This window comes from Canis aureus, chromosome 14 (genome assembly GCF_053574225.1).
Source record: "Canis aureus isolate CA01 chromosome 14, VMU_Caureus_v.1.0, whole genome shotgun sequence".
In the NCBI taxonomy this organism is placed as follows: Eukaryota; Metazoa; Chordata; class Mammalia; order Carnivora; family Canidae; genus Canis; species Canis aureus.
In genome coordinates this window covers 40,907,048-40,929,824 of record NC_135624.1, presented here as the reverse complement: position 1 = coordinate 40,929,824, position 22,777 = coordinate 40,907,048, and the positions used below count along the sequence as shown (strand labels likewise).

At 68.1% G+C, this 22,777-nt stretch overlaps 2 protein-coding genes across 5 annotated transcripts; both read left to right on the top strand.

Moving 5' to 3' along the window:
• Positions 1–3,279: 3,279 nt before the first annotated feature.
• On the top strand, positions 3,280–9,222 carry SCRT1 (scratch family transcriptional repressor 1). Its single transcript, XM_077847686.1, has 2 exons — positions 3,280–3,777; positions 5,745–9,222. The coding sequence occupies exons 1-2, from the start codon at positions 3,663–3,665 to the stop codon at positions 6,680–6,682; spliced, it is 1,053 nt and encodes a 350-aa protein (XP_077703812.1). The 5' UTR covers positions 3,280–3,662; the 3' UTR covers positions 6,683–9,222.
• On the top strand, positions 7,618–21,655 carry DGAT1 (diacylglycerol O-acyltransferase 1). Of its 4 annotated transcripts, none has more exons than XM_077847678.1 (18): positions 7,618–7,953; positions 9,982–10,130; positions 17,122–17,209; positions 18,869–18,909; positions 18,990–19,075; positions 19,158–19,210; positions 19,393–19,498; positions 19,606–19,719; positions 19,823–19,897; positions 19,986–20,089; positions 20,206–20,244; positions 20,340–20,381; positions 20,457–20,501; positions 20,582–20,694; positions 20,779–20,844; positions 20,946–21,033; positions 21,113–21,175; positions 21,252–21,655. In XM_077847678.1, exons 1-18 carry the CDS (start codon positions 7,903–7,905, stop codon positions 21,405–21,407), a joined length of 1,479 nt encoding a protein of 492 aa, XP_077703804.1. In that variant the 5' UTR covers positions 7,618–7,902; the 3' UTR covers positions 21,408–21,655. The 4 variants fall into 4 exon arrangements, with proteins under 4 accessions (XP_077703804.1, XP_077703806.1, XP_077703805.1 ...); XM_077847680.1 differs by lacking the exon at positions 7,618–7,953 and adding an exon at positions 9,874–9,903; XM_077847679.1 differs by lacking the exons at positions 7,618–7,953; positions 9,982–10,130 and adding an exon at positions 12,578–12,829.
• Positions 21,656–22,777: the final 1,122 nt, after the last annotated feature.

Below are 22,777 nucleotides of genomic sequence, written 5' to 3'. Positions count from 1 at the left end.
GGAAGACTTCCATTCTCCCGATGAGGAGGAGGGTGTTGGGGTGCCAGGGAGCCAGACCAAAAGAGACTCCTAGCAAGGATCAGATGCTGGCAGCCAGGGAGAGGGATCCAGAGGAGGAGTGGACCTGCTAGGCTAGGCTAGTAGGCTGGGCTAGACTGGATTGGAGCCCCAGCACAGTGGAGGGGGGTGAGAGGGTGACCTGAGGGCCCAGGAGTGAGCACACAAGGGATCTTGGCTCTGCTGGGGGGAGGGTGCTGGGGACATAACACTGTGAGTTTCCTCTTTCTTTCATTCATTCATTCATTCATTCATTCATTCATTCATTTATTTTGAGTTTCCACTTTAAAGCGTGGCCTTTGAGCAACATGGGACCTGCCCAGGGCGGGAGAGGTCATGCCCAGAAGCAGAGTGAGGTAGAGGGACACAGAACCAACACTGCATCCCCTCACCCCAGGTGGGTAAGATGCTGGGCCCAGCTGCAACATGAACCAGGACAGAGGGAACAGAGGCTCTATGGGGGCAGGGTGGACAGACCAAGGTTCTCGGGTGCTAAGGCCCTGAGGGTTGGAGTATCCCTCAACTGGCTGGGTCCTCGGGGAGCCAAAGTAGCCTGTCTGGGACTGTGTCCTCTCCTGCAACAAAGCTCACCCCACCCCCGCCAGGTCTTCAGCCCTCAGTGGGAGAGACTCAGGGTGGCCTCCAGGGGAGGATAGCTAAAAGTTTCCAAAAGCATGGGAATCACCATCTCTCCTTCCCCAGTCTCTCCTAGCTGGACCCTAGGACTGGGACGCAGCGACCTTGGGATGCTGGCGGGGGACAGGGGGGGTGCTGGAAAGGAGGTGGGGCGAGGCGGCCCACGTAATTGAGGAATTGAGGCCGGGCCGCATGTGTGCTCTGCACCCCCGCCACTGCGAACTGATGGCCGAGGCCTGGGCCCACCTGCCCCTCCCCGCCAGGCGCCCCAGGGGGCTGCGGACTCCACCTGAGCGAGCGAGATCAAGGGCCGCCCGAATGGTCCCCTAGAGAGCGCAGCCGTGGGACATATGTGTCCGCGCTCTGACGCCTTGTCCGTCAAGAGGGTTGGGAGCGGGGTGGGGGGCGGGGAAGCTGACAGAGGGGCAGGCACGCGGACGGCCAGCCAGGGGCTGGAGGAGTAGATAAATGACGACAGAGGTGAAGGGGCAGCCAGGGGCCGTGGACGGCGGGCCGGGCGCGAGAGCGAGCCGAGGGATAGGCCGCCTGGGCCGCGCGGGGGGCACGGGAGCCGCCGGAGGGGCGGGGCGGCGGCGCCGGTGAAGGGACCGGCAGGGCACGTCCCGCCCGCGCCCGGAGGGTTTGCCCGGTAATTAGGCCTCGGTCCAGATGGGCCCCCAGTCCCGCAATCAAAATGCTAATTGGCCCCGCGCCTCCGGCTGCGCCTCGGCCGGGCCCCCCTGAGAGGGCGCCGGGAACACAGGCTCTGCGGGGGGGGGGTGTCCCCGCCCCGCCCCCGCGTCGGGCCGCGCCGGCTGCGGCTCCGCGATAAGGGGGTTGGCGGCGCCCCGCCCCCGCCCCTCGGGAGCGCCCGCCACGCAGGACGAATACGCAGCCGGGCCGAGGCCACAAAGCGGGGCTGCGGGCCCGGCCGCGCACACGGCAGCCGCGGGGCTCGGCACCGCACCCCGGCGCGCCCCCGCCCGCCGCCGCGCCCCCGCCGCGCGCCCCCGCCCGCCGCCCGCGCCCCCGCCGCGCCGCCTGCGCAAGGTCACCGCGAGGAGCGCCGGGCGCGCGCACCCCCTGCACGCGCCCCAGCCCGGCCGCGCCCGGACCCTCCCCGGAGCCGCCGCCACCTCGGCCCTCAGCGACGGCGGGCGCGCGGAGGCGCTCCGAGCGTGGGCTCCCCACCCGGCCGGCGCGGGGACGGAGGGGACAATGGCAGCTCGGGGTCCTAATTGAGGACATATGTCCCCGCGCGCGGCCATTGTGCGGCCTGGAGCCCCCGACACCCCCGCACGCGGCCATTGGCGGCCGGGCCTGACGTCATGGGGGCTGCAAACGCGGGGCGGGCGGCCGCGGGAAGGGTTATCCGCCTGGTTGCGGGGCCGCCGGGGGAAGCTGCGGCCGCGCGGGAGGGTGCAAAACCACCCGTGAAGTCGCATTTCTAGAGCAAGAGCACGGCTGCCCCTCTTCCCCTCCCCAGCCCCTTGGCTGCGTCGCCGCCGCGCTAGACATCCGCCCCTGGGGGAAGGGGCAGGGGTGCAGGGAGGCCTCTCCAGAGGGCACGGGGTCAGCCCGGGTGACCGAGTGGCAGGGAGACACTGCGGCACGCGGCGCGCGCAGCGCTTCCACACTGCGCTTCCGCTGCCTCAGCACTCGCTCTCTGGCCTCTCGCCCCCGCCCCCCGAGATCCCCAGCCTCCAGACCCGAAAGCCAGGCGGGCGGGTCGGGGCTGGGATCCGCCCTGCGTCCCTCCCCACTAGATCTCCGGGCTGCGGCTCATGAGTCCCAGGCCTGTTTCCACCTCTCCCCCCACGCACGACAATGCCGCAGACCGCCAGGCCTCCATTCCCGAAGCTGCTCGGGGGAAATCCACACGGGCGGGGGCCGCGGCATCCCCAAGACCCCTCCCAGGAGACCCTGGCCGGGCCCGGTCCAGCGAAGCCATTTCCGCCGGCTTCTCCTCCCTCCCCGCCCTCCCCCTCCCTCAGCTCCCGGGCTTTAAAAGCCAGAGGCTGGGCCCGGCCGCAGGCAGAGGCGGCCGCGGGCGCAGGAGGCCGGGCCCAGGAGCTGTCCGAGCGCCGAGCCCCGCCCCCGGAGCCCCCGTCCCTCCCTCTCTCCTTCCCTCGGCCCGCCCTCCCTGCGCACCCCTCCCCCCGAGGACCCCCGCCCCCCGCTCGCCGCCGCTGCCGCCGCCGCCGCTCGCTCCGGCTGCAGAACAATAAAGCAAGCCTCCCAGAGACCCCCGCCGAGGACCCCCGCCCGGCGGCCGAGCCCCCGCGGCCCGCCCCCCGCCGCCCGCCGCGGCTGAGCGCGCCCGGTCGCTGGCCGAGGTGCTGGCCGGGCCGGCGCTGGCCGCGGTGCTGAAGCTGCTGGCGCTCCCGCCGCCGCCGCCGCCGCCGCCGCGTTCTCCGGGCCCGGCGCCTCCACCCCCAGGGGCATGGGGGGTCGCTGACTGAGGCTCCGCCACGGCGGTGGGGGGGAGGGGAAGGGGGCCGCGGAGCCGGGCCAGCCCTGCACCCACTCGCAGCCTCCGGGCTCGGGACGGAGCCGCTCCCCCCTTCCCCACCCCCCAACCCCCCCCCCCCCCCGGCCTCCTCCCCCGCCTGTCCAGGGGCGGCACTGCGGGCTGGGAAGCCGGGACCAGAGGAGGGAAGGAAAGAAGGAAGGAAGGAAGGAAAGAAGGAAGGAAAGAAGGAAGGAAGGAAGCGAGGAGAAGAGAAGAGAAGAGAAGAAGAGAAGAGAAGAGAAGGAAGGAAAAGAGGAATCCGGAGAAGCAGAGGAGGAAACGCAGGGCAGGCAGGCAGGAGGAGAGAGGACGGCACTCCAGCGGCAGCATCCAGAGGCCAGAGTGGGGACCCGTGCTGCCTCCGCCGCTCCTCGGATGGTGACGGGGCCCCGCCGCGGCCGCAGCCCCCCCGCGCCCCGGCTCCGCAGGCCCGCAGCGCCGGAGCCCCGCAGGAATCATGCCCAGGTCCTTCCTGGTCAAGAAGGTCAAACTTGACACGTTCTCCTCGGCGGACCTCGAGAGCTCCTACGGGCGCGCCCGCAGCGACCTCGGAGTGCGACTGCACGAGAAAGGTGCGAGCTGGGCTGAGGCTGGGGACGGCAAGGGACCCAGGGCAGTGCTGGAGGGGGCAGAGGACCAGAGTACTGGGGAGGCAAGAGGCAGGGGCCCCGGGAAATAGACCCGAGGAACCAGAACTAGAGGGAGAGGGAGGCTGAAGCTGGACTGTGGAGGAGGGTGGGGAGAGGGGAACGCAGAGGCAGGCCAGAGCAGGGCCACGGCCGCCGGGCAAGGAGAGTGCCAATGCGGGAGACGAGGTGGGGAACAAGGGACGGGAACAGGAAGTGCCCGAAGGTACACACCGACCCACACCCTGACCATGCGGGGACAGATGCAGTCGTACGGACACCTGGCTGATATGACAGGACCTGTCATGCGTGCAGACCCACACCCAGAAGCCTGGGCCTTCCTCGGCATCATCCTGTCTTTTTTTTGGCTAGGGTCAGGGGAGTGCTGCGAGTTCCTGGGAGTAGGCATGGGTCCAGTGGGGGCCGCCACCTGTCAGGACTAGAGTGTCAGCAGAGAAGCAGCAGTATTTCCCCTGCAGCCGGGGTCAGGCAGGAGGATGTGGGCAGGAGGGTTGTACGTAGGGAGGTCCCAAGTGCTGGAATCAGGGGGAGGCTCTTTGTGTAAGGTTGCTCAAGTTCAAGGACAACTGTTAGCATGCAGGCAAGAGGGCTGGGAGTGCCAGCGGCGGCCTGGGGTGATAGAACAAGTGTGACCTGAGCCTGTGTGTGAGCCTGTGTGCGCCCATGTGACTGCGTGCGGCCATGTGACTGTGTGCGCTTGTGTGTGACCCTGTATGAGTGTGTGCCTGCCTGTGTGCCACTACATGGGACCATGTGACTCTGAGGCCGCTGTGCACCCATGTGACTGGCGACCCTGGCTGAGAGTGTGTCCTGGGTGGCTGCATGTGTGACCCTGCATGAGTCGGTGCTGGGCTGGGATCAGCGTGCAGCCCACCCCGTTGAGGACACTCCAGGGCTGACGGTGGCTGGGAGGCTGGGTGTAACCCTGGAGAAGCCAGAGGCTGCATCGTGTGGTGTGTGCATCTGTGACTTTGAGGTTGTGAGATCCATCTTGTGCCTTGAGAACAACTGCGGTTATCGGCTTGAATGATGCTGCCTGCCTGCAGCTTGCCTCAGTGAAGGTGTCCCCTGCTGGGTGCCCTGGCACGCCCTGGTCACCCGCCCACCGGAGGCTTGGGAAGGCCCCGACAAAGGGTTAGGGCCTGGGGGGAGAGAGCTATGTGGAACAAGGGAGGGCCCAGGGGGTGCGGGATGACCGAAGGGAGTGGGCGAAGAAGTAGAGTAGATGGAGGGAGACCGGGCTGGAGCGGGAAGGGGGGTCCAGTCCAGTGAGGAAGAGGAGACACCTGGGCGGAAGGAAGGAGGTACTACCGGGTGGGAGGGGCTGCCGGAGGGAGAAGTCTTCAGGGCCCGTGGCGGGGGGGGGGCGGCTCGGGGGCCAACGAGGGGCAGCATCCAGCTCGGGCACGAGTTCTAGGTGCCGAGGGGAAGAGCAGGTGGGAACCCCGAGAGGCAGGAGCGACGGGGTCCCTTGGTGGGCGGTCCCGGCTTTGTGCGCTGCGGGTCCGCAGTGTGTTGCATAATCAGGGAAAACTGCTGAAGTGGGGAGAACCCGAGGGGGAGGAGGGGTGGAGGAGGAAGGGCGAGGGAAGCGCCGCCCCTCCCCCCTGACCTTGAGGCTCCGCGGAAGGGGGGCAGCCGCGCCCGAGGATGCGCCTCTGTCCTCCCCCTGCGCGGGTGGGGCGGGCGGCGGGGGCGGAGCCGGGCCCGGTCTCATCTGTCCTCTCTTCTCTCCACCCCCCCTCCTCCGTGCTCCGTGCCCCGCGGTCCCCGGCCTCTTCTCCTTTGTCCTTCTTCCTGTTTGCTCCTTCCCGGACCCCGTGTGTCCCGTCCGCTGCCCGCTGCCCGCTGCCCCCTCCCTCTGTCTGCCTGTCTGTCCGCCCGGCCCCCAGGATACCTCAACGACTACGCGGGGCCCGCCTCCGTCTACGATGGCGATGCGGAGGCGGCCTTGCTCAAGGGGCCGTCCCCGGAGCCCATGTACGCCGCGGCCGTGCGCGGAGAACTGGGCCCGGCGGCCGCGGGCTCGGCACCGCCCCCCACCCCGCGCCCCGAGCTGGCCACGGCCGCGGGCGGCTACATCAACGGCGACGCGGCCGTCAGCGAGGGCTACGCGGCTGACGCCTTCTTCATCACCGACGGGCGCTCGCGCCGCAAGGCCGCCAACGCCGCCGCCCCCTCTACGGCCTCGGCGGCGGCTCCCGACGGCGACGGCGGAGGCGGGGCCGGGGCGGGCGCGCGCGGCGCGGGGTCGGGGGCCGGGGCCCGGGGCGGCGCGCGCGCGGGGGTGAGCACAGAGGCGCGCGCGGGGCCCGGGGCTGGCGGCGCGGGGGGCCGGCACGCGTGCGGCGAGTGCGGGAAGACGTACGCCACGTCGTCGAACCTGAGCCGCCACAAGCAGACGCACCGCAGCCTGGACAGTCAGCTGGCGCGGCGCTGCCCGACGTGCGGCAAGGTGTACGTGTCCATGCCGGCCATGGCCATGCACCTGCTCACGCACGACCTGCGCCACAAGTGCGGCGTGTGCGGCAAGGCCTTCTCGAGGCCCTGGCTGCTGCAAGGCCACATGCGCTCCCACACGGGCGAGAAGCCCTTCGGCTGCGCGCACTGCGGCAAGGCCTTCGCCGACCGCTCCAACCTGCGCGCTCACATGCAGACGCACTCGGCCTTCAAGCACTTCCAGTGCAAGCGCTGCAAGAAGAGCTTCGCGCTCAAGTCCTATCTCAACAAGCACTACGAGTCTGCATGCTTCAAGGGCGGCGCTGGCGGCGGCGGCCCCGCGGCCCAGGCGCCCGCCGCCTCGCCGCAGCTCGGTCCCGTGCAGGCCTAGGGCGGCGGTGCCAACGCCAGCCCAGCCGGTCGGCTCTCAGCAATACGGGCCCCCAGGGAAGTCTCCGCCAGCGCCCAGGCGGAGGGGCCGGAGGGCGGGCCCCTCCTCACAGCAATAGAGGGAGGGGGCCCGGCCCCGCCCCGCCCGCCGGGGGCCTTGTCGGCCCCTTCAAGCAATAGGGTCCTGAGGGGAGACCCACCCCGACCCCCCTCCCTTCCCCTCCAGGGTGCCCCAGGCTTTTTCCCAGCAATAGGGTCGAGGAGACCCCGAACCGAACCTCATCTCCGAGTTAGGTCTCTGAAGACCGGGGTGGGGTGAGGTGGGGAGCACCCCCCTCCCTCCTCTGCGCCCCTGGGTCGTGTCGCAGAGACTCAGGTCTTCCCCACCCCTTTCCAAGCCTTCCAAGGGCCAGGCCTGCGGCCTAGACGTCCGGGGAGCAGGCGGGGGGAGGAGCGGGAGGGGGTCCTGCGGAGGCGGCCCTGCTCCTCGGCCTCCGCGGAGCCCCGGGGGTGACAGACGCGTTGGGGACGGGAGAGAGGCGGGCGGCGGCACCCTCTCCCTCGGGGCCGCTCCGGGGCCTGGGTCCCCGCCGCCCCGCTCTCCCGCCCTCGCATCCTCGCATCCTCTGCCAAATCCGAATTCTTCCAGCCCAGCGTCCCGGGCTCTGTCCTTCATAACGAATAATAATGACGCATATCGAATCGCATGGACTTATCCGACCTCCTCAGATCCCAGCGCCCCCGCCCCGGGCCCCCCCCCCCTCGTCCCCGGGCCCTCGGTGCGGGAGGCCGGAGCCCGGCCCGGCAGGCAGGCCTGGGCACGGCCCATCACACACCTCTCTGTATTCGCTTTGCGGGTAAAGCCCCCTGGGGGGGTTGCGGATGCGTCGGGTTTCTTTCTTTCTGTATTTGTACGTTTTATTTATGAACGGATTGCACTCGGGTCGGGGAAGGGGCGCTGAGGCCCCCATCCTTCCCGCCGACGCCGGGGGCTCGGGACGTCCGGGGTTACCTTCCCCGCTCCCTGGGCCCCGCCCCCACTCGGTTGCCAACTTTCGCCCGTCTATGCCAAAGCCTCGGCGGCGACCCCGCCCCAAGGGCCCGCCCCATTGGCCGCCGCCTTTGTGACGTCACTGCATGCAGCCCCACCCCCTCCCGTCCCTTCCCGGGGCTGCCCGCTTCCTGTCCCTTAGTTAGTCCGACGCCGACTATAGAGCAATAATGCGCACTGCATGCGAAGCTGCCGCCGCCTCTAGAGTTACTGAGAATCAGGTATCCCCCTGCCCTACCCACCCCATAGGCCCCTAGATCAGGGACATTGCGCGGGGCCGGACGCGCAGACTTTCTTTCCCCCTCCTCCCTCCCCCCCACGGCAGAGCCCTGCGGGTGTAACGGCTCCAGGGGCAGGGGCAGGGCGGTTGCGCCCGAGACCCCTCCTTCAGTCATCCATCACCCACCGACGGACTGTACATTGGGCACCTACCATGTGCCAGGCCCGCTGCAGAGTCGGCCAGAGATGCAGCGACCTGCGGGGGGTGCATGTGGGTGACAGGGGTCCAGCAGGTTTGGGTGGGCCAAGGAGGGCTGCATCTGCAGAGAAAGGCCTGGTCCCTAGACCGAGCCCTGCATCCCCCTTACCTCTTCCCCGCCCCAGCCAGGGGCCAGTGCTGGGTGCAACTGGGCTCGACCTTTGACTTGCACCTGGCGTTCTCAGCTCAGGTGGCACAGACCCAGGGCCCCAAGGCCCAGCATGAGCAGGGCCACCCATACCACCAACTCTCAGTCCTTCCATCTCCTGGCCTCCCGGGCTCTGCTGTGTGGGGCCAGGACCGCAGGCCAGACAAAAGGTGCACGCTGGAGTGTATGGCCTGGTCAGCCCCAACCCACTGGGCACCAAGCTGCTACCCAGCTGCACCTGCCGGAGCAGACTGAGGGCCCAGCCCAGCAGGGCCCATATCCAAAACCCTCTATACCACAGCCCCGTGTCCACACAGCTCCCAAGCAGGGGCCTGCCCTCCTGTGCTGGGCACACCCGCATGCACACGCACACACAGGTGCCCCGCCGCACCCCCACATGCCTGTCTACCTACCTAAGGAGAAGGCCAGAGGGCCATGGGCCGGCCAGGGCTCCCGCTTCTCCCTACACCCCGCCGCCGTGGAAAGCCATGGGCCCCCTCCCGCCCCCATAACTAAGCAGCACAATAACCGACTTAGCGAATTCAGGTAGAAGGAACGTTTAGGTAGCACCTATTTTGTACTGATTCTACGAGTAGGGCCCGAGATGCGGGGGCCCTCGGGTGGGGGTTGCGGCCGCCGGCCTGCCCCGCCCCCACCCCCGCCTGAGCCCCGTCGCCTTGTACATACTCCCACCCGGAACAGGCCGGGATTTTTACTCGGGCCGCGCCCCTCTTCCGCCCCCGTTTGGGGCTGGGCCGGCCGGACAGACGGACGGACGGACAGACCTCCTTCCTAAGCACAATAGCACCAGCTCCCCGGAGCGCCGCACCTCCACGAGGAGAATAAATGCCACTCTTGATAGAACTTGGAGTGTCGGGTTGATGTCTGCAGCGCTGGGCCTACAGGGGCGCTGGGATGTCGGAGGGCCGTCTGTCCAGTCCTGCTGCGTCCTGGCGGGGCTGGTGCAGGCCGGGCGCTGGCAATGGCAGCCTGCCCATGCAGCCCCAGGGGCAGCTCACTGCCTGTGTCAGGCGTGCCAGTGTCCCTTCTCAGGAGAGGGCTGTCTTCATCCTGTCAGGAGGGCCGGCTTGGCAGGCTGAGGCGTGGGAGGACTCCCCTGAAAGCAAAGCAGCTGGCATTTGTCCAGTGGCAGGTTAATCCACCCTGTGCCAGGAGCTGAGGGAGCCAAAGGTCTCCTGCCTGAGGTCAGGCCCAGCCCAGAAATGACCTAGACTCACCTGAGTTGGTACAGCAGGGCCTGCAGACCTCTGGCCTACTTTCCCTGCAGGGGATCCTGCTGCCCCTTGGGCCTGACGGCCACCAATGAGCCCTCCTCAATGCCAGTGGAAAAAAGGGGGACAGCAGGGGGTGCAAGATCTAGCCCCTTCCTGCTCCGTGCTGCCCACATCCTGACCCCCGCAGTGTGAGGAGGCCTCCAGGGACAGCTGACCCATGCTGGTTCTGGGGAGGTGCCACTCAGGGGACAGAGAGGCTTCCACAGCCACTCACAGCTCTTGAGCTCTAGACAGGATGAACCAAACTGAGGTGAGGGGCAGGACTGGGCTGGTCAGGGGCAGCCCGGGGACAGGGTCACCTGCCCTAGCAATGCCTTCTGATACCCAGGTAGGCAGGTATGAGCTGAGGGGCCTAGAGTCTTTGGAGACATGCCGTCAAACCAGGTCATCCCAGAGCAAGCTGTGTGAACCCTGGCAGGAGACAGGTCTGCCCAGACTTCATCAAGGTGGACGGCCCAGGAGCCTGAGCTGCAAGAGGTAAGCCTGTAGGCTGCTCAGGGTGGGGCTCAGGTGGAGGTGGGCGCCCTCTTTGGGGAGCACTAGGAGCCTGTGGAAACCTCTGGAGTGAAAGCCACTGCTCCGGGGAGAGGTCAATGTCCTGGACCTTTCACTGTCCCCAGGCTGGGGATGGCTTCGTAGGAAGAATCAGCCCCAGGGAGGACAGCTTACCCGAGACCCGCCTTTGACAGCAGCCCTTCCCCACTACTCCAACCGCCACGCCCCCGAAGTCACACCCGGGGGAGTGTCCAGGCCGGAGGAGCGCTCCTCCCTTGCCAGCTCCTGGGTGTGGACCAGAGGTCTCTGCTTCTGCAGGCCCCCGAGGGGCCCTGGGGTGGAAGGGCGGGACCTGCCTCCCCGGGCCTGTCCCTCAGTCCCCATAATCTCCACGGACAGGACCCTGCATCCCGAGCCGGGTCTGCCCGCTGGCCCCTCTTTCTGGGCGCCTGCCGGCGAGCCCCAGCCTCTGGCCCCTGCGCAGGTGCGGCGCGGGCAGGGGAATGGCCCTCTCGCGCCCGGGTCGCCAGGCACCCCGTCTCCGGCGAGCCTCCCCCTCTCCCGAGGTGACTGGGGCCGCGGGGAGGGGGGAGGGAGCCCCCGCGTGGCCTCCCGAGGCCCCGCCCACGCGGCGCAGGCCCCGCCCCGGCGCCGAGGCTCCTCCTCATCTGTGTTCGGGCAGCCCGCGCCTGCCCCGCGCCTGCCCCGCGCCTCGCTGTCCGGCTCCCCGCGCACCCGCTCAGCGCCCGAGCCTCGACGGCCCGGCCGGGGGCCCCGCGGGGCTGCTCCTCCCGGTGGTGCCTCGTCCATTCCAGTCGCTTCACTCCTGCTGCCACTTGCCAAAGAACGGCTTGGAGCCGGTCGTGCACGCGGGCAGCCGCTTCCAGCCTCACGGTTCCCGCTTCCTGGCCGCTGCGCTCGGCCGAGGCCGACCGGGAGCCTGAGTCCTCAGTCTTCCCCGACAGCTGGGGCGGGCCCCGTGGCTCTGGGCTCCGCACTGGAAGGACGGCGCAGCCAGAGGGCACGCGGAGACCGTGGGCGCGCGTGGCAGCGCTCCCGGGGCACACTCCTACGCTGCAGGCGCCCGCGAGGACACCCCTTTGTTCACCTTCGCTCGGGATCGGCATTCGGCAAGGCCTAGCGCAGCCTGGCGCAGGCCAGCTCGTGCACAGGCCCCGAGGTCTGCAGGACTGGATGGGAGAGCAGGTCGGCAGCGTAGGCACGTGGGAGGGGCTCTCCTGCCCAGGCCCGCAGCCCCTGGGGTGGGTCACTGGAAGACACGGCCCGGTAGCCCCAGCCTGCCAGGTACGGATGGCGGGCTATCAGTCCCCGATGGCCCCGTGGCAATAGGGACGTGTCACCGAGGGCCCAGACACTGTGATGAAGGCGGTGGCCAGTCCGCACGAAGACGCCACTAACCTCAGGCCGACACTCTTGGTATATTTGCTTCTAGAGAGGCGCTCTTCTTGGCCTTGCTCACCTCGGGCATGAATGGCTAATGGAGTTTTGCTGCTGGGTAAACCTGGCTGAGCCCCCAGGAAAGCCTCGCACCCCGAAATCCAGGATGCTCACACTCCAAGCCCCACACACAGATGCGTGTTAAGCTAAGGTGGGAGGGAGGCGCACTTGCCACCTCGCAGTCGTGCGAGAAACGGGAGCCGCTAGGTCTCCAGGCTCCCCAGGCCCTGGCAAAACTAGCCTGGGTGGAAAGGATGGCGGCCCCGCAAGCCTCCGGAAGGGGCCACCCGGGGAGGGGAGTCCTTGTCCCCGCGGGGCCCGGGGCTGTGGAGCCACCGGGCAGGGCGGGCGTCCCAGGGACCGGGGCCTGGGACTCTGTCCTGCTCCATCTTTCGGTCTGGCGCTTGTGTGGACAACCTCAGCTGAGGAAAAGCAGGTGCTAACTAGAGGGCTCCCCGACGTGCGCTCGGGGCCCACACGCTGGGTGGGGCAGAAGATGAGTCCCGCGCCCTGGCCCGGCGGACGCTAACCCGGGAGGCCCCTCGGAAATGATTACGCCCCGGGCTCCGCGCCTGGCTGAGCAATGGCGCAACCCTGCGTTTCCAGAGGGATGAGCAGCAGGGAAGCGGCCGGGGGAGCTCCGCGGAGGCGCCGCGGCCCGCGGGGAGGAGGCTGCGTCACGGGCCGCACGCCCCGAACCCCGTCCTCCCGGCGTCCCGGGCGACCCCGGCTCCCAGCGTGCCGCGCGCGGGGCGACCACGACTCCCAGCGTGCCCCGCGCGCCCGCGGACTACAAATAGGCGCGCGCCGCCGCGGCCGGCCAGTGAGCGGCTCCCAGAGCAACGCGCCCGCGCTCCCGGACGGCCCGGAGGGCGCGCGCTGATTGGCGGCCCGGGCCAGCGCGCGGGCTACGGCGGCCGGCAGGGGGCGGTGGCGGCCGTTGGCCGAGGGGCTGGAGGCGGGGCCGCGGGCCTTGGGTGCTGCGAGCCCGGCGGGCCACGACTCTGCCGGGACAGGGTGCGGGTTGAGGCCATGGGCGACCGCGGCGGCGCGGGCGGCTCCCGGCGCCGGAGGACGGGCTCGCGGCCCTCGAGCCAGAGCGGCGGCGGGCCTGCGGCGGCGGAAGAGGAGGTGCGGGCCGCGGGCCCCGGGGGCGACGGGCCGGCCGCCGACAAGGACGAGAGCCGCGGCTCCGACGCGGGCGGCAGCCACTGGGACCTGAGGTAGCGAGGCGCCTCTCCCTCAGCGCCGACCCCTGTCCGGGGCCCTCGGAGTGCCCGGGCGCTCCCCGACTGGGCGTGGGCAGGTGTGCCCTGGGCCCCGCGGGGGAACTGAGGCACGGACCGGAGAGCCACCTGCCAAGGTCACCAGGTGGAAGCGCCCCGCCTCCAGACGCCCCTCCGCGCAGCCCGGGGGCGCCCGGCCCAGCCCCCGTGCGCTAGGAGAGGAGGCCGGGGAGGCCCTCGGGGGCTTGCTGGGGCGGCTGCCCGCGGCCCGGGTCGGCAGCCTGAGCGGTGGTCTGGTCCTGCACGCCGTCCCCAGAGTTGTGTTCATGGGGGCCCCTCCTTCAACCCAGAGCTTGGCTGGCCCGGGGCCCTGCTTATGTTAGCAGAAGTGTCCTCTTGCGGGGCAGAATCGGGCTCTGGCGGTGCCCACAGGTGGGGCAGCCTGTGTAGTTGGGGGGCTGGCAGGCAGGCGTGGGGAGCTGGTTGAGCTGATGGGCGGACTTGGCCGGGTCAGGGCTCCCTCCTGGAAGCTGGCTCCACGGCCTCCCTCTGCCACCTCCAGCCTCGTCCTCCCGCTGCTGACCTCCGCTCCTGCCCAGGGGTCCTCCGGGCCTTTGGCGTGGGGAGTGCCTTTGGGGCTACAGGTTAGCACGGAGGAAGTGGGCAGTTGGTCAGTGTGCCTGCCAGGATCTGCTGTCTCGGTAGGAAGAGAGGCTTTCTTCACCATGGCGAGGGGGGGGGTGAGGGCAGCTGGGGTCCGTGCCCTCGGGGTGCTCACAGTCCACCTGGAGATAAGGTAATCTCAGCACTGAGGAGCGTGGGCAAAGGTCAAGCCCAGAGTCTGCAGGTGCCGCAGGCGCCGCTGTGCGGAGGAGGAGGAGGAGGAGGAGGAGGAGGAGGAGGAGGAGGAGGTCGTCTGCGGGCCAGTGAGGGAGGCTGCGAAGTCCCCGCTGCTAACTGCCGTCCAGGAGGCAGGGGCATGGCTAGCACCATCTCATCCAGGGGTGGCAGGACTTGTCTTTTTATTTATTTATTTATTTATTTATTTTTTATTTTTTTAGGACTTGTCTTTTGTGTAAGATGGGGGGCGCTGGCTTTGGGCCCAGTGGCCACTGCGGGACAGGCTCCTCCCGCCTCCACAGGGCCAGGTGTCGGGAAGCCTCACCTGTGCTCCTGATAGCTGGGCTGAGCCAGTGCAGCCCTGTCTCCCCAAACTCAAGGTCGACCCCCAGGAGGAGGATCTGGAGATGGCAGGGATGGCGGGGATTAGGGATTACACCCCTCCTGGTCCCCAGGCCAGGCAGGCCTTCCCGAGCCTTCTATTTCCCCATTCCTCCTTACTCCCCGGCCCGGGCCTCCTCCCCTCCCTACACTTCCTGCTCACCTGGGCCTGGGCAGGTGGGTCAGGCCTTGGGTGTGTCCCAGACAAGGTGTGGCCATGGGGCGGGAAGGAGGGGGCGCCGCACACAGCGCCCTGTCCCGGGGCATGTGGCCCTTGGTTCATGGGCACTCCAGGCAGAGCCTTCTGGGTGCAGGGTCCCCCCCAGGGTGTCTGTTCCTGGGTCTGAGCATGTGGAGGGCCCACCTCCTCACCTTGTATCCCAGGAGTCAGCTCAGAGGCTGGGTGAAGGAAGTGCTGACAGGGTGGCAGCGGGGAGGACAGCCGGCCCTGGAGCTGGACCCTGAGGTCCCCAGGTGTGACCCTCACTGGGGGCTGTGTCCCTGGGCGAACTTTGGCAAGCCTAACTCTCCCCGTGCACCTACCTCCCAAAGGGGATGTGACGGATGTGACACATGTAATGAGTTACGATGACCGTGCTGGCTGGGTGGACCTGGGGAGCAAGTGTGGGACGGCTGCAGGGCACAGGGGTGTGGGTGGCTGCTGGTAGCAGGGGAGAGGGCAAGGCCAGCTGTCTGCCCTCTGGTCCACTGTGGGCCGTACCGGCAGGGCTGGACCTTGTGGGCTTTGGTGGGTGGTGGGCTTCCTCCCCTGGGTCTCTGACCTGTGGGGAAGTGGGGTGCCTGGGGTTGGGGTGGGAGGAGCTCCATGGAGGGCCTGGGGAGTGGGGGTGGGCAGGTTGGGGAGCCCTCGAGAGCTGGACAGAGCCTCACGGCAGGGATCTGAACACGTTTTTATGATGTTGTTTGGTGTCAGATTTGGAAAATGATACCCCTTCCCCAGCCCTGTTTTCTTCTTAGAGATGGCTGAAAATAAAGCCAGCGTGGTCTTGGCGGCCCAAAGGGGAAAAGGGGTCACATTGTCCTGAAACGTTCGCTGGATGGATGTTGACGTGCAGATGGGGGTGGCCCTGGGATGGCTCCAGTGAAAGCGAATGGGCTCACACTTGGCAGAGGGTCTGGCCCGGGGACAGGCTCAGAGACTGCTCTCTGGGCAGTGGGGCCTTGACCTCTGCTCGCCTCACAGAAAGGCAGGCGCAGAGACTCAGGGAGAAGAGGGCCTCAGTGGTCTTACCGCAAGGCCCAGGACAGACAGACCTGGGAGCTGGACACGAGGAGGCCAGGCCTGTGGCCGGGACAGGCTGGTGGGCCGGGCGCAGCGCGGGCCTTGCCTCCACCCTGGCTATGGGGTGCCGGGGAGCATCGCAGCCTTCCCAGCCCCTCCCTCCCAGTGGGGCCGTCTGGGTGTTGACCACAGCCGTAGCAAGGCTGGCCACTGAGGCAGGGTCAGCCCTGAGAGACATCTGCTACGGGGCCCCCGCTGTGTCCTCCTGAGTCCGCTTGTCCTGCCTGGGTGCCTCACGAGGGGGAGACGTGCGTGCACAGGAGGGGAGGGGAGGCCCAGGGCTCCCGTCTTACAACACTGGAGGCCTTGCTCAATGCTGTGTGGGGCTTCCTGGTGGCACGGCAGCCGGGGTGGGTAGGGCAGGCTGAGCGCCCCAGGGGCTGGGCTGCGGCTAGGCTATGGGTAGCCCTGGCCACCCTGTGGCCCTTCTTTTTTTTTTTTTTATTTTTTTTAAGATTTTATTTATTGGGATCCCTGGGTGGCGCAGCGGTTTGGCGCCTGCCTTTGGCCCAGGGCGCGATCCTGGAGACCCGGGATCGAATCCCACGTTGGGCTCCTGGTGCATGGAGCCTGCTTCTCCCTCTGCCTGTGTCTCTGCCTCTCTCTCTCTCTCTCTCTGTGACTATCATAAATAAATAAAAAAATAAAAAAAAAGATTTTATTTATTTATGAAAGACACAGTGAGAGAGGCAGAGACACAGGCAGAGGGAGAAGCAGGCTCCATGCAGGGAGCCCGACGTGGGACTTGATCCTGGCACTCCAGGATCAGGCCCTGAATCAAAGACAGACGCTCAACCGCTGAACCACCCAGGCGTCCCTCCCAGTGGCCGTTCTGCTACCTGTGTCACCCTGAGGGTCGGGCGGGGATGTGCGGCCGCTTCTGCTTCCCCTTCCCCATCAGGTGGGAGCTCTCCTGGGTGGGCTCTGAGGTCGCTTCTTCCTGCTTCTGCGGGGACCTCACCGCCATCAGGCCCCTCTTGCCTCTTCGGCCGGGGCAGGAGCACAGTACTTACCCTGTGGTTGAACTGGGCCGGATTCCGCTCTTTTAGAAACAGTTGGAGGCTACGGGAGTGTATGAGGCCCGGGCCCCTGCTCCCAAGGCGCATGTGCGTGTCCAGGTGCTCAGCTGGCCCAGGGCCCCGCGCCCACTCAGAGCTGCATGGGCCCAGCATGGGGAGGAGGTGGTTTGAGGTGGGGGCCCCTCGGGGCGCTGGGTGGCAGGGTGGGCTGATGAGCAAGGCAGGTCCAGGCGCTGCTTCCACGTCTGCAGCTGCAGAATCGCCGGCTGGGCCTGTGGCTCCCGGAGTCTGACGCCCCCTGTAGCCATTGCGCATGGTGGCGCCAGGGGCCTCTGGGGAGCGCGGATGGGCTCTTGGCCTGCGGTGCTCCAGCTCCCTGTTGCCCTGGGCTGGGCAGGGCCAGCTGTCCTCCTGTCCTGGAAGGACAGGCTTCTGGGTGGTCCTGAGGGCTTGGTCCTACCTGGCCCCCCTGTGATTGTGGAAGGGGAGTAGGACGTGTGGGCGGGAGAGCGGGCAGGGTGGGCCTGCTGGGCTACAGTAGATGACAGTTGCCCTGTGGGAGGGGCTGGGGTCCGGCCCAAGGCTGGCTGCTGAGGGGCTGGACTTGGCTGGGCCCCTGGGCTCGCGGGGCGGGGGGTGAACCCACACCTGGTCCTGGCCCGGGGTTCTCACCGCCCGGGGGACAGGGGGAGCCCATGCTGCTCCGCTGGTGCCTGCTGGTGAGTGTCTGTCTCCCGCCCTACCAGGTGCCACCGCCTGCAAGATTCTTTGTTCAGCTCTGACAGTGGCTTTAACAACTACCGTGGGATCCTGAATTGGTGTGTGGTGATGCTGGTGAGTAGGCTGGTGTCTGGAGCAGGTGTCCCTGTGGCAGCTGGGGCCATGGCCCGAGGCTGGCCTTTGCCTGGGCACAGGCTCTGCCCTTGGGGGAAGGCGCCAGAGCTTTGGTGTCCAGGCTGCGTGGGCGAGAGGTTGTGGCGGTGGTCCCTGCATGGGCCACACGCCTCTCCTCTGTGTTGAATCCCAGAAACAGCAGGTGTGGGTGGTCTTGGGGTCCAGAAAGAGTCTCTTCTGTTCCGAGGGATCCTCGTGGGCTGGGGTCCCTGGCAGGCCTGGTCGGGGGGAGCAGGGGCAGGCTGACGGCTCTTGGGCTCAGCCTGGCAGCTCCGGGCTCCGACAGCGCACTCGGCCTCGGCCCTAGGTGCCCCTCTGTGTCCACCTCCGTGGGTGGCCTGGCTGCGGCCCCGGCCTGCTGGCACCTTGGGTGGGGCTGCGCTCGTGGCCAGGGAGCAGCCCGCAGGGTGGGGCAGGGGGCAAGGGCCTTGGGCCCAGTCCCTGCTGCGCAGGCTGATGTGGCCAGAGGCCTTTGACCCTTCCCTGACATCAGCACCTCTGTCTTGGGTGCGGCTTGTGGTTATTGCTCCTGGCACACCCACATCCTCCTGTCATGGCTCCCTGCTCCGCGGAGCGGTTTGGTGGGCGGGAAGCTGGCTGGGCAAGGGGACAGTGGCTCCAACACCTGCCCGACCCTCAGATGTGTCCTTGGACCCTGGAGGCCTTCCGCATGGGCCCCGCTTGTAGAGGCAGCCACGGAGGGCAGGCCCTGGGCCACTTGGCAGCACTGCCTGTTCCCTGCAACCCTTTGGGCCTGCCTGGCCCTTGGCCCAGCCCCAGAACCTTTCCCCTGCTCTGCTGCCTTACCGCGCCCCTGCTGGACGGGATGTGCACCCCGGGGCCGGGGCTGTGCTGCGCTCCCTCCACCAGCGGGGCCCACCAGCAGCTCTGGCTCCTGCCTGCTGTGGGCTCTAGGAGGGGCCACCACCGGGCGTGGTGGCGGCACATCTGTGCCCCGCAGGAGGTTGGCCCATGTGGCTGGGGGAGGGCGGGCTCCTGTGTCTCTCTGCGCGTCACCTCCTTGTGAAGCCTTCCCTGACCACCCAGGTAAGGGATCCCAGCAGTGTCCCCTGGCCAGCATCACTATTCCACAGAGTGTGCCGCAAGCCCTGCTCAGGGCTTGAGTTGAGGGCACCCGGCAGGGCCTGTGCTCTCTGGGGTGGAGCAGGAGACCCTCGGGCCTGCAGAGGGAAGCCATTCCCCAGCCCCGGGCCAGACTCAGGAGCCCATCTTGCTGGGGCCGCGCTGGGGCCATGGGCCCGGGCTCGGAGAGTGGAAGAGGGCAGTCCGGCCTCAGCTGCCTAGCCCCCAGGACTGGTCAGCTTCTCCCCACTCCCCGGGGTGTGGGACATCCTGGGGCCTCAGGGCCCTGGCCCACTGCTAGGGAACAGGTCATCTGTGCTGCTGGTGTTGGGGTGATGGGGGCACTGCTGCAGGACTTCTTGTCCCCGCAGTGGTGTGGGGTGAGGTGTGCAGGTCATATGGGTCGCAGGATGCCGCCTGGACACCCAGGGCTCTTGCCCCTCCGGGTGCTGAGAGGAGCTGGGGGGCAGCCTGTGACCAGGGCTAATGGGGCTGTGCCCTTCCTCTCTCTTGCAGATCTTGAGCAATGCACGGTTATTTTTAGAAAACCTCATCAAGTGAGTGTCCTCCCCAGGGCCCCGGCCCCGCCCCTGAGGCCCCTCCCCACCTGCTCAGGCCCTCATCCCCTGGTCCCCAGGTACGGCATCCTGGTGGATCCCATCCAGGTGGTGTCTCTGTTTCTGAAGGACCCCTACAGCTGGCCCGCCTTGTGTCTGGTTATTGGTGAGCTGGGCGCCAAGGAAGCCCTCGGGTGGGGAGGGCCAGGGGTGAGCTGCTCCTGAACCTGGGGCACTTCTGTCCTCAGTGGCCAATGTCTTTGCTGTGGCTGCGTTCCAGGTGGAGAAGCGCCTGGCGGTGGTAAGCAGTGCCGGGGTCCCCTGTCCCGCCCAGAGGTCAGCTCCCCTCGCTGGGCCTACGGTTCAGGCTGCGAGTAGCTCTCCTGGGAGGGGCTGTGCTGCAGGCCTGGCGGCCCTCCCCCGGGGGGCCCTTGGCCGAGGGAGTGGGCGCACTGGTTGAGCACTGTGCTCCCCCCATCCCAGGGTGCCCTGACGGAGCAGGCTGGGCTGCTGCTGCACGTGCTCAACCTGGCCACCATCCTCTGCTTCCCGGCAGCCGTGGCCTTGCTGCTCGAGTCCATCACGCCAGGTGCGCCGCGTCCTTCACCCCAGCCCGCCCCAGGGGCCTGCAGGAGAGATCCCGGCCTCCTGTGGGCCGTGTGGGAGGGCTGTGGCCTGAGCCTGCCTCTCCCACAGTGGGCTCCGTGCTGGCTCTGATGGTGTACACCATCCTCTTCCTCAAGCTCTTCTCCTACCGGGACGTCAACCTGTGGTGCCGAGAGCGGAGGGCACGGGCCAAGGCCAAGGCTGGTGAGCAGCTGCCCGGGGTTGGGGCCTCGGCGCTTGGGTCACCGGCCACGGGGGTCCAGACCTGGGCCACAGCCAGGCCTCACCGCCCCTTGCTTGCCTGTAGCTCCCGCAGGTAAGAAGGCCAACGGGGGAACTGCCCAGCGCATGGTGAGCTACCCGGACAACCTGACCTACCGAGGTGAGGCCCTCCCGGGGCCACGGCAGCGGGGGGCTGCCCTGAGCCGGATGGGCACTGGCCTCACTCCCGCCCCCACTCCCTCCCGCAGACCTGTACTACTTCCTGTTTGCCCCTACTCTGTGCTATGAGCTCAACTTTCCCCGCTCTCCCCGCATCCGAAAGCGCTTCCTGCTGCGGAGGCTCCTTGAGATGGTGAGGACGAAGGCTGGCTGGGGGGGCTTGGGGGCTGCTAGTTGCTGGGGGGTTTGGGGCGGGCCAGTGGCTAGGGGCCGGGGCCTTAGCTTGGTGTTCTCTGCTTCCTCCCTCAGCTGTTTTTGACTCAGCTGCAGGTGGGGTTGATCCAGCAGGTACTTGGGGCGGGGCGGGGCGGCGGGGCGGCGGGGGCGGGAGGGGCGGGGTGCGCTTCCTAGCCAGGGAGCTGACACTGTGCCTTCCCCTGCAGTGGATGGTCCCCACCATCCAGAACTCCATGAAGCCTTTCAAGGTGAGTGGTGGGGTTCTCCCGGGGCGGGGGGCGCGGCGGCCGGGGCGCGGGGCCAGCTGAGCTCTGTCTCTGCAGGATATGGATTACTCCCGCATCATCGAGCGCCTCCTGAAGCTGGCGGTGAGCGGCGGGGCGGGGCGGGGCGGGGCGGGGCGGGGGGGGAGCGTGCTCTGCAACCTGGCACCTGCCTCCCCCTGCAGGTCCCCAATCACCTAATCTGGCTCATCTTCTTCTACTGGTTCTTCCACTCGTGCATGAACGCCGTGGCCGAGCTCATGCAGTTCGGAGACCGGGAATTCTACCGGGACTGGTGGTGGGTGGCCGGGGCCTGGCGTGCCGGGGGCGGGGCCTGGGCGGGGCCGGGCCCGCTCCGTCACTCGCTGCTCCCAACCCCCAGGAACTCGGAGTCTGTCACCTACTTCTGGCAGAACTGGAACATCCCGGTGCACAAGTGGTGCCTCAGGTGGGCGTGGGCAGGTGTGCGGTGGGCGGGAGGCCGGGGCGGGCCGGGGTTGGGGCCGGAGTCGGAGCCAGGCACCCGTCCCACGGCCCCTCCCTCCGCAGGCACTTCTACAAGCCCATGCTCCGACGGGGCAGCAGCAAGTGGGTGGCCAGGACAGGGGTATTCTTCGCCTCCGCCTTCTTCCACGAGGTGAGCGCTCTGCGGGCCCCCTGCCTCGTCCCTGGGCGGTGTGGCCGAGCGCGGCTGACGCCCTGTCACCCCGTTGCAGTACCTGGTGAGCATCCCGCTGCACATGTTCCGCCTCTGGGCCTTCACGGGCATGATGGCTCAGGTGAGCGTCCCTCCCCAGGCCCCCCCGCCCCGCCCCCGGGTCCCTGTGGCCAGCTGACCTCCGCCCGTGTCTCCAGATCCCGCTGGCCTGGATAGTGAGCCGCTTCTTCCAGGGCAACTATGGCAACGCAGCTGTGTGGCTGACACTCATCATCGGGCAGCCGGTGGCCGTGCTCATGTACGTCCACGACTACTATGTGCTCCACTATGAGGCTCCCGTGGTGGGGGCCTGAGCTGCCCCGGCTGGTCCTCATGGCCACCTCCTCACCTCACTGCCCAAGGCCAGAGCCAGCCCCCACCTGCGTGCTGGGGAGGGAGGCTGGCTCTCCACTGCCTCCTACCAGCCCCCAGAAGGCCTCTCTGCCCCTATGGGGCTCCCTCCTGCCCCACTCAGGGAATGGCAGACCGGGCACAGGCCAGGGCCCAGGGACCTGTGCCAATCTGCCCAGGGGTTGAGGGAATCAATAAAGTGCTGTCCAGAGTGGTTGCCCTCAGCCTGCTGGGGTTGTGGGGTGCTAGTGGCGCTCTCGGGAGAGGGTCTGCGTCCCGCTGGCCCTGTCAGTGCCCACACCTCCTGGGGGTGCCATGTCCCGGGAGGCAGCCACGGTGACTGATGGAGGCCCGCTCCTCCCCGCACCCCCCACCGCCCAGCAAGGCTCAGCTGAGGTCCCACATCCTGTCCTGTCCCCGCCCCTGTCAATCTCGAATGTGTGTGCGTGTGGGGTGGGAGAGCGGCTCGGAGCTGCGTGTCCCTGTGCTGGGGCCTCGGCAGGGGCCCCAAGGACCAGGACCAGCTGCTGGCTGGTAGGGCCGCGTGCCTGGGGCCGTCCCTGGGCTGTGGGGTCACAGCAGTGGCCCATGGACCCTCGGGCATGCTCTGGGTCTCCTGGATGAGGCAGGTGGCCTGGCCAGCCCCTGACCTGGTGTCCCTCAGGAGCACACACGCATCCTCTGCCCCTGCCAGGACCCCAGAGGAACCCTCAGCTCCTCTGGTTTGGGGCCTGTCCCCTCAGCTCTCCCCACCCTGGGCAGGGCAGTTCACACAGCCTCAGGACACCCCGCTCGCAGGCCCGACCACCTGCCAAGCCTGAGAGGTGGGGACAGCCTACCTCGGCCGGTGGGCTCTCTCTACTAAAGACCCTGCGGCCAAGGCAGGGGTGTGACAAGGTGCCTGGGTGGTGGCCTCAAGAGCCCTGCAGCCCCTGCCTCCTGGTAGCTGTCACCCTGGGCCGTGCTGAGGATGGGGGGTAGGGGACGGACGCCGGGGGCACAGAGCATCAGGTGGGCTGCTCTGGTCTGTTGCCCCCCACCCCTCCCCTGCTCCCAAATCAGCCCAGTGCCTTGAGACCGCGTTAAGAGCAGGGACGGCTGTGCCAGGAAGATACACATGGTGTGCCCGTCCACGCTCTTCACCCCCCCGCCCCGGTCCCCTTGTGGGGAGGGTGTTCCAGCGGGTCCATCCCATTGCCCCCGTCCCATCCTTTAATAAAGAATTGTGAGCCACACAGTTCCTGTGGAGTGAGGTGCGCACAGCTCTGCTCTGGACATCTGCCTTCCCTCCAAGGCGGCCACCACGGCCAAGCCCCCCACCCCCTCCCCACCT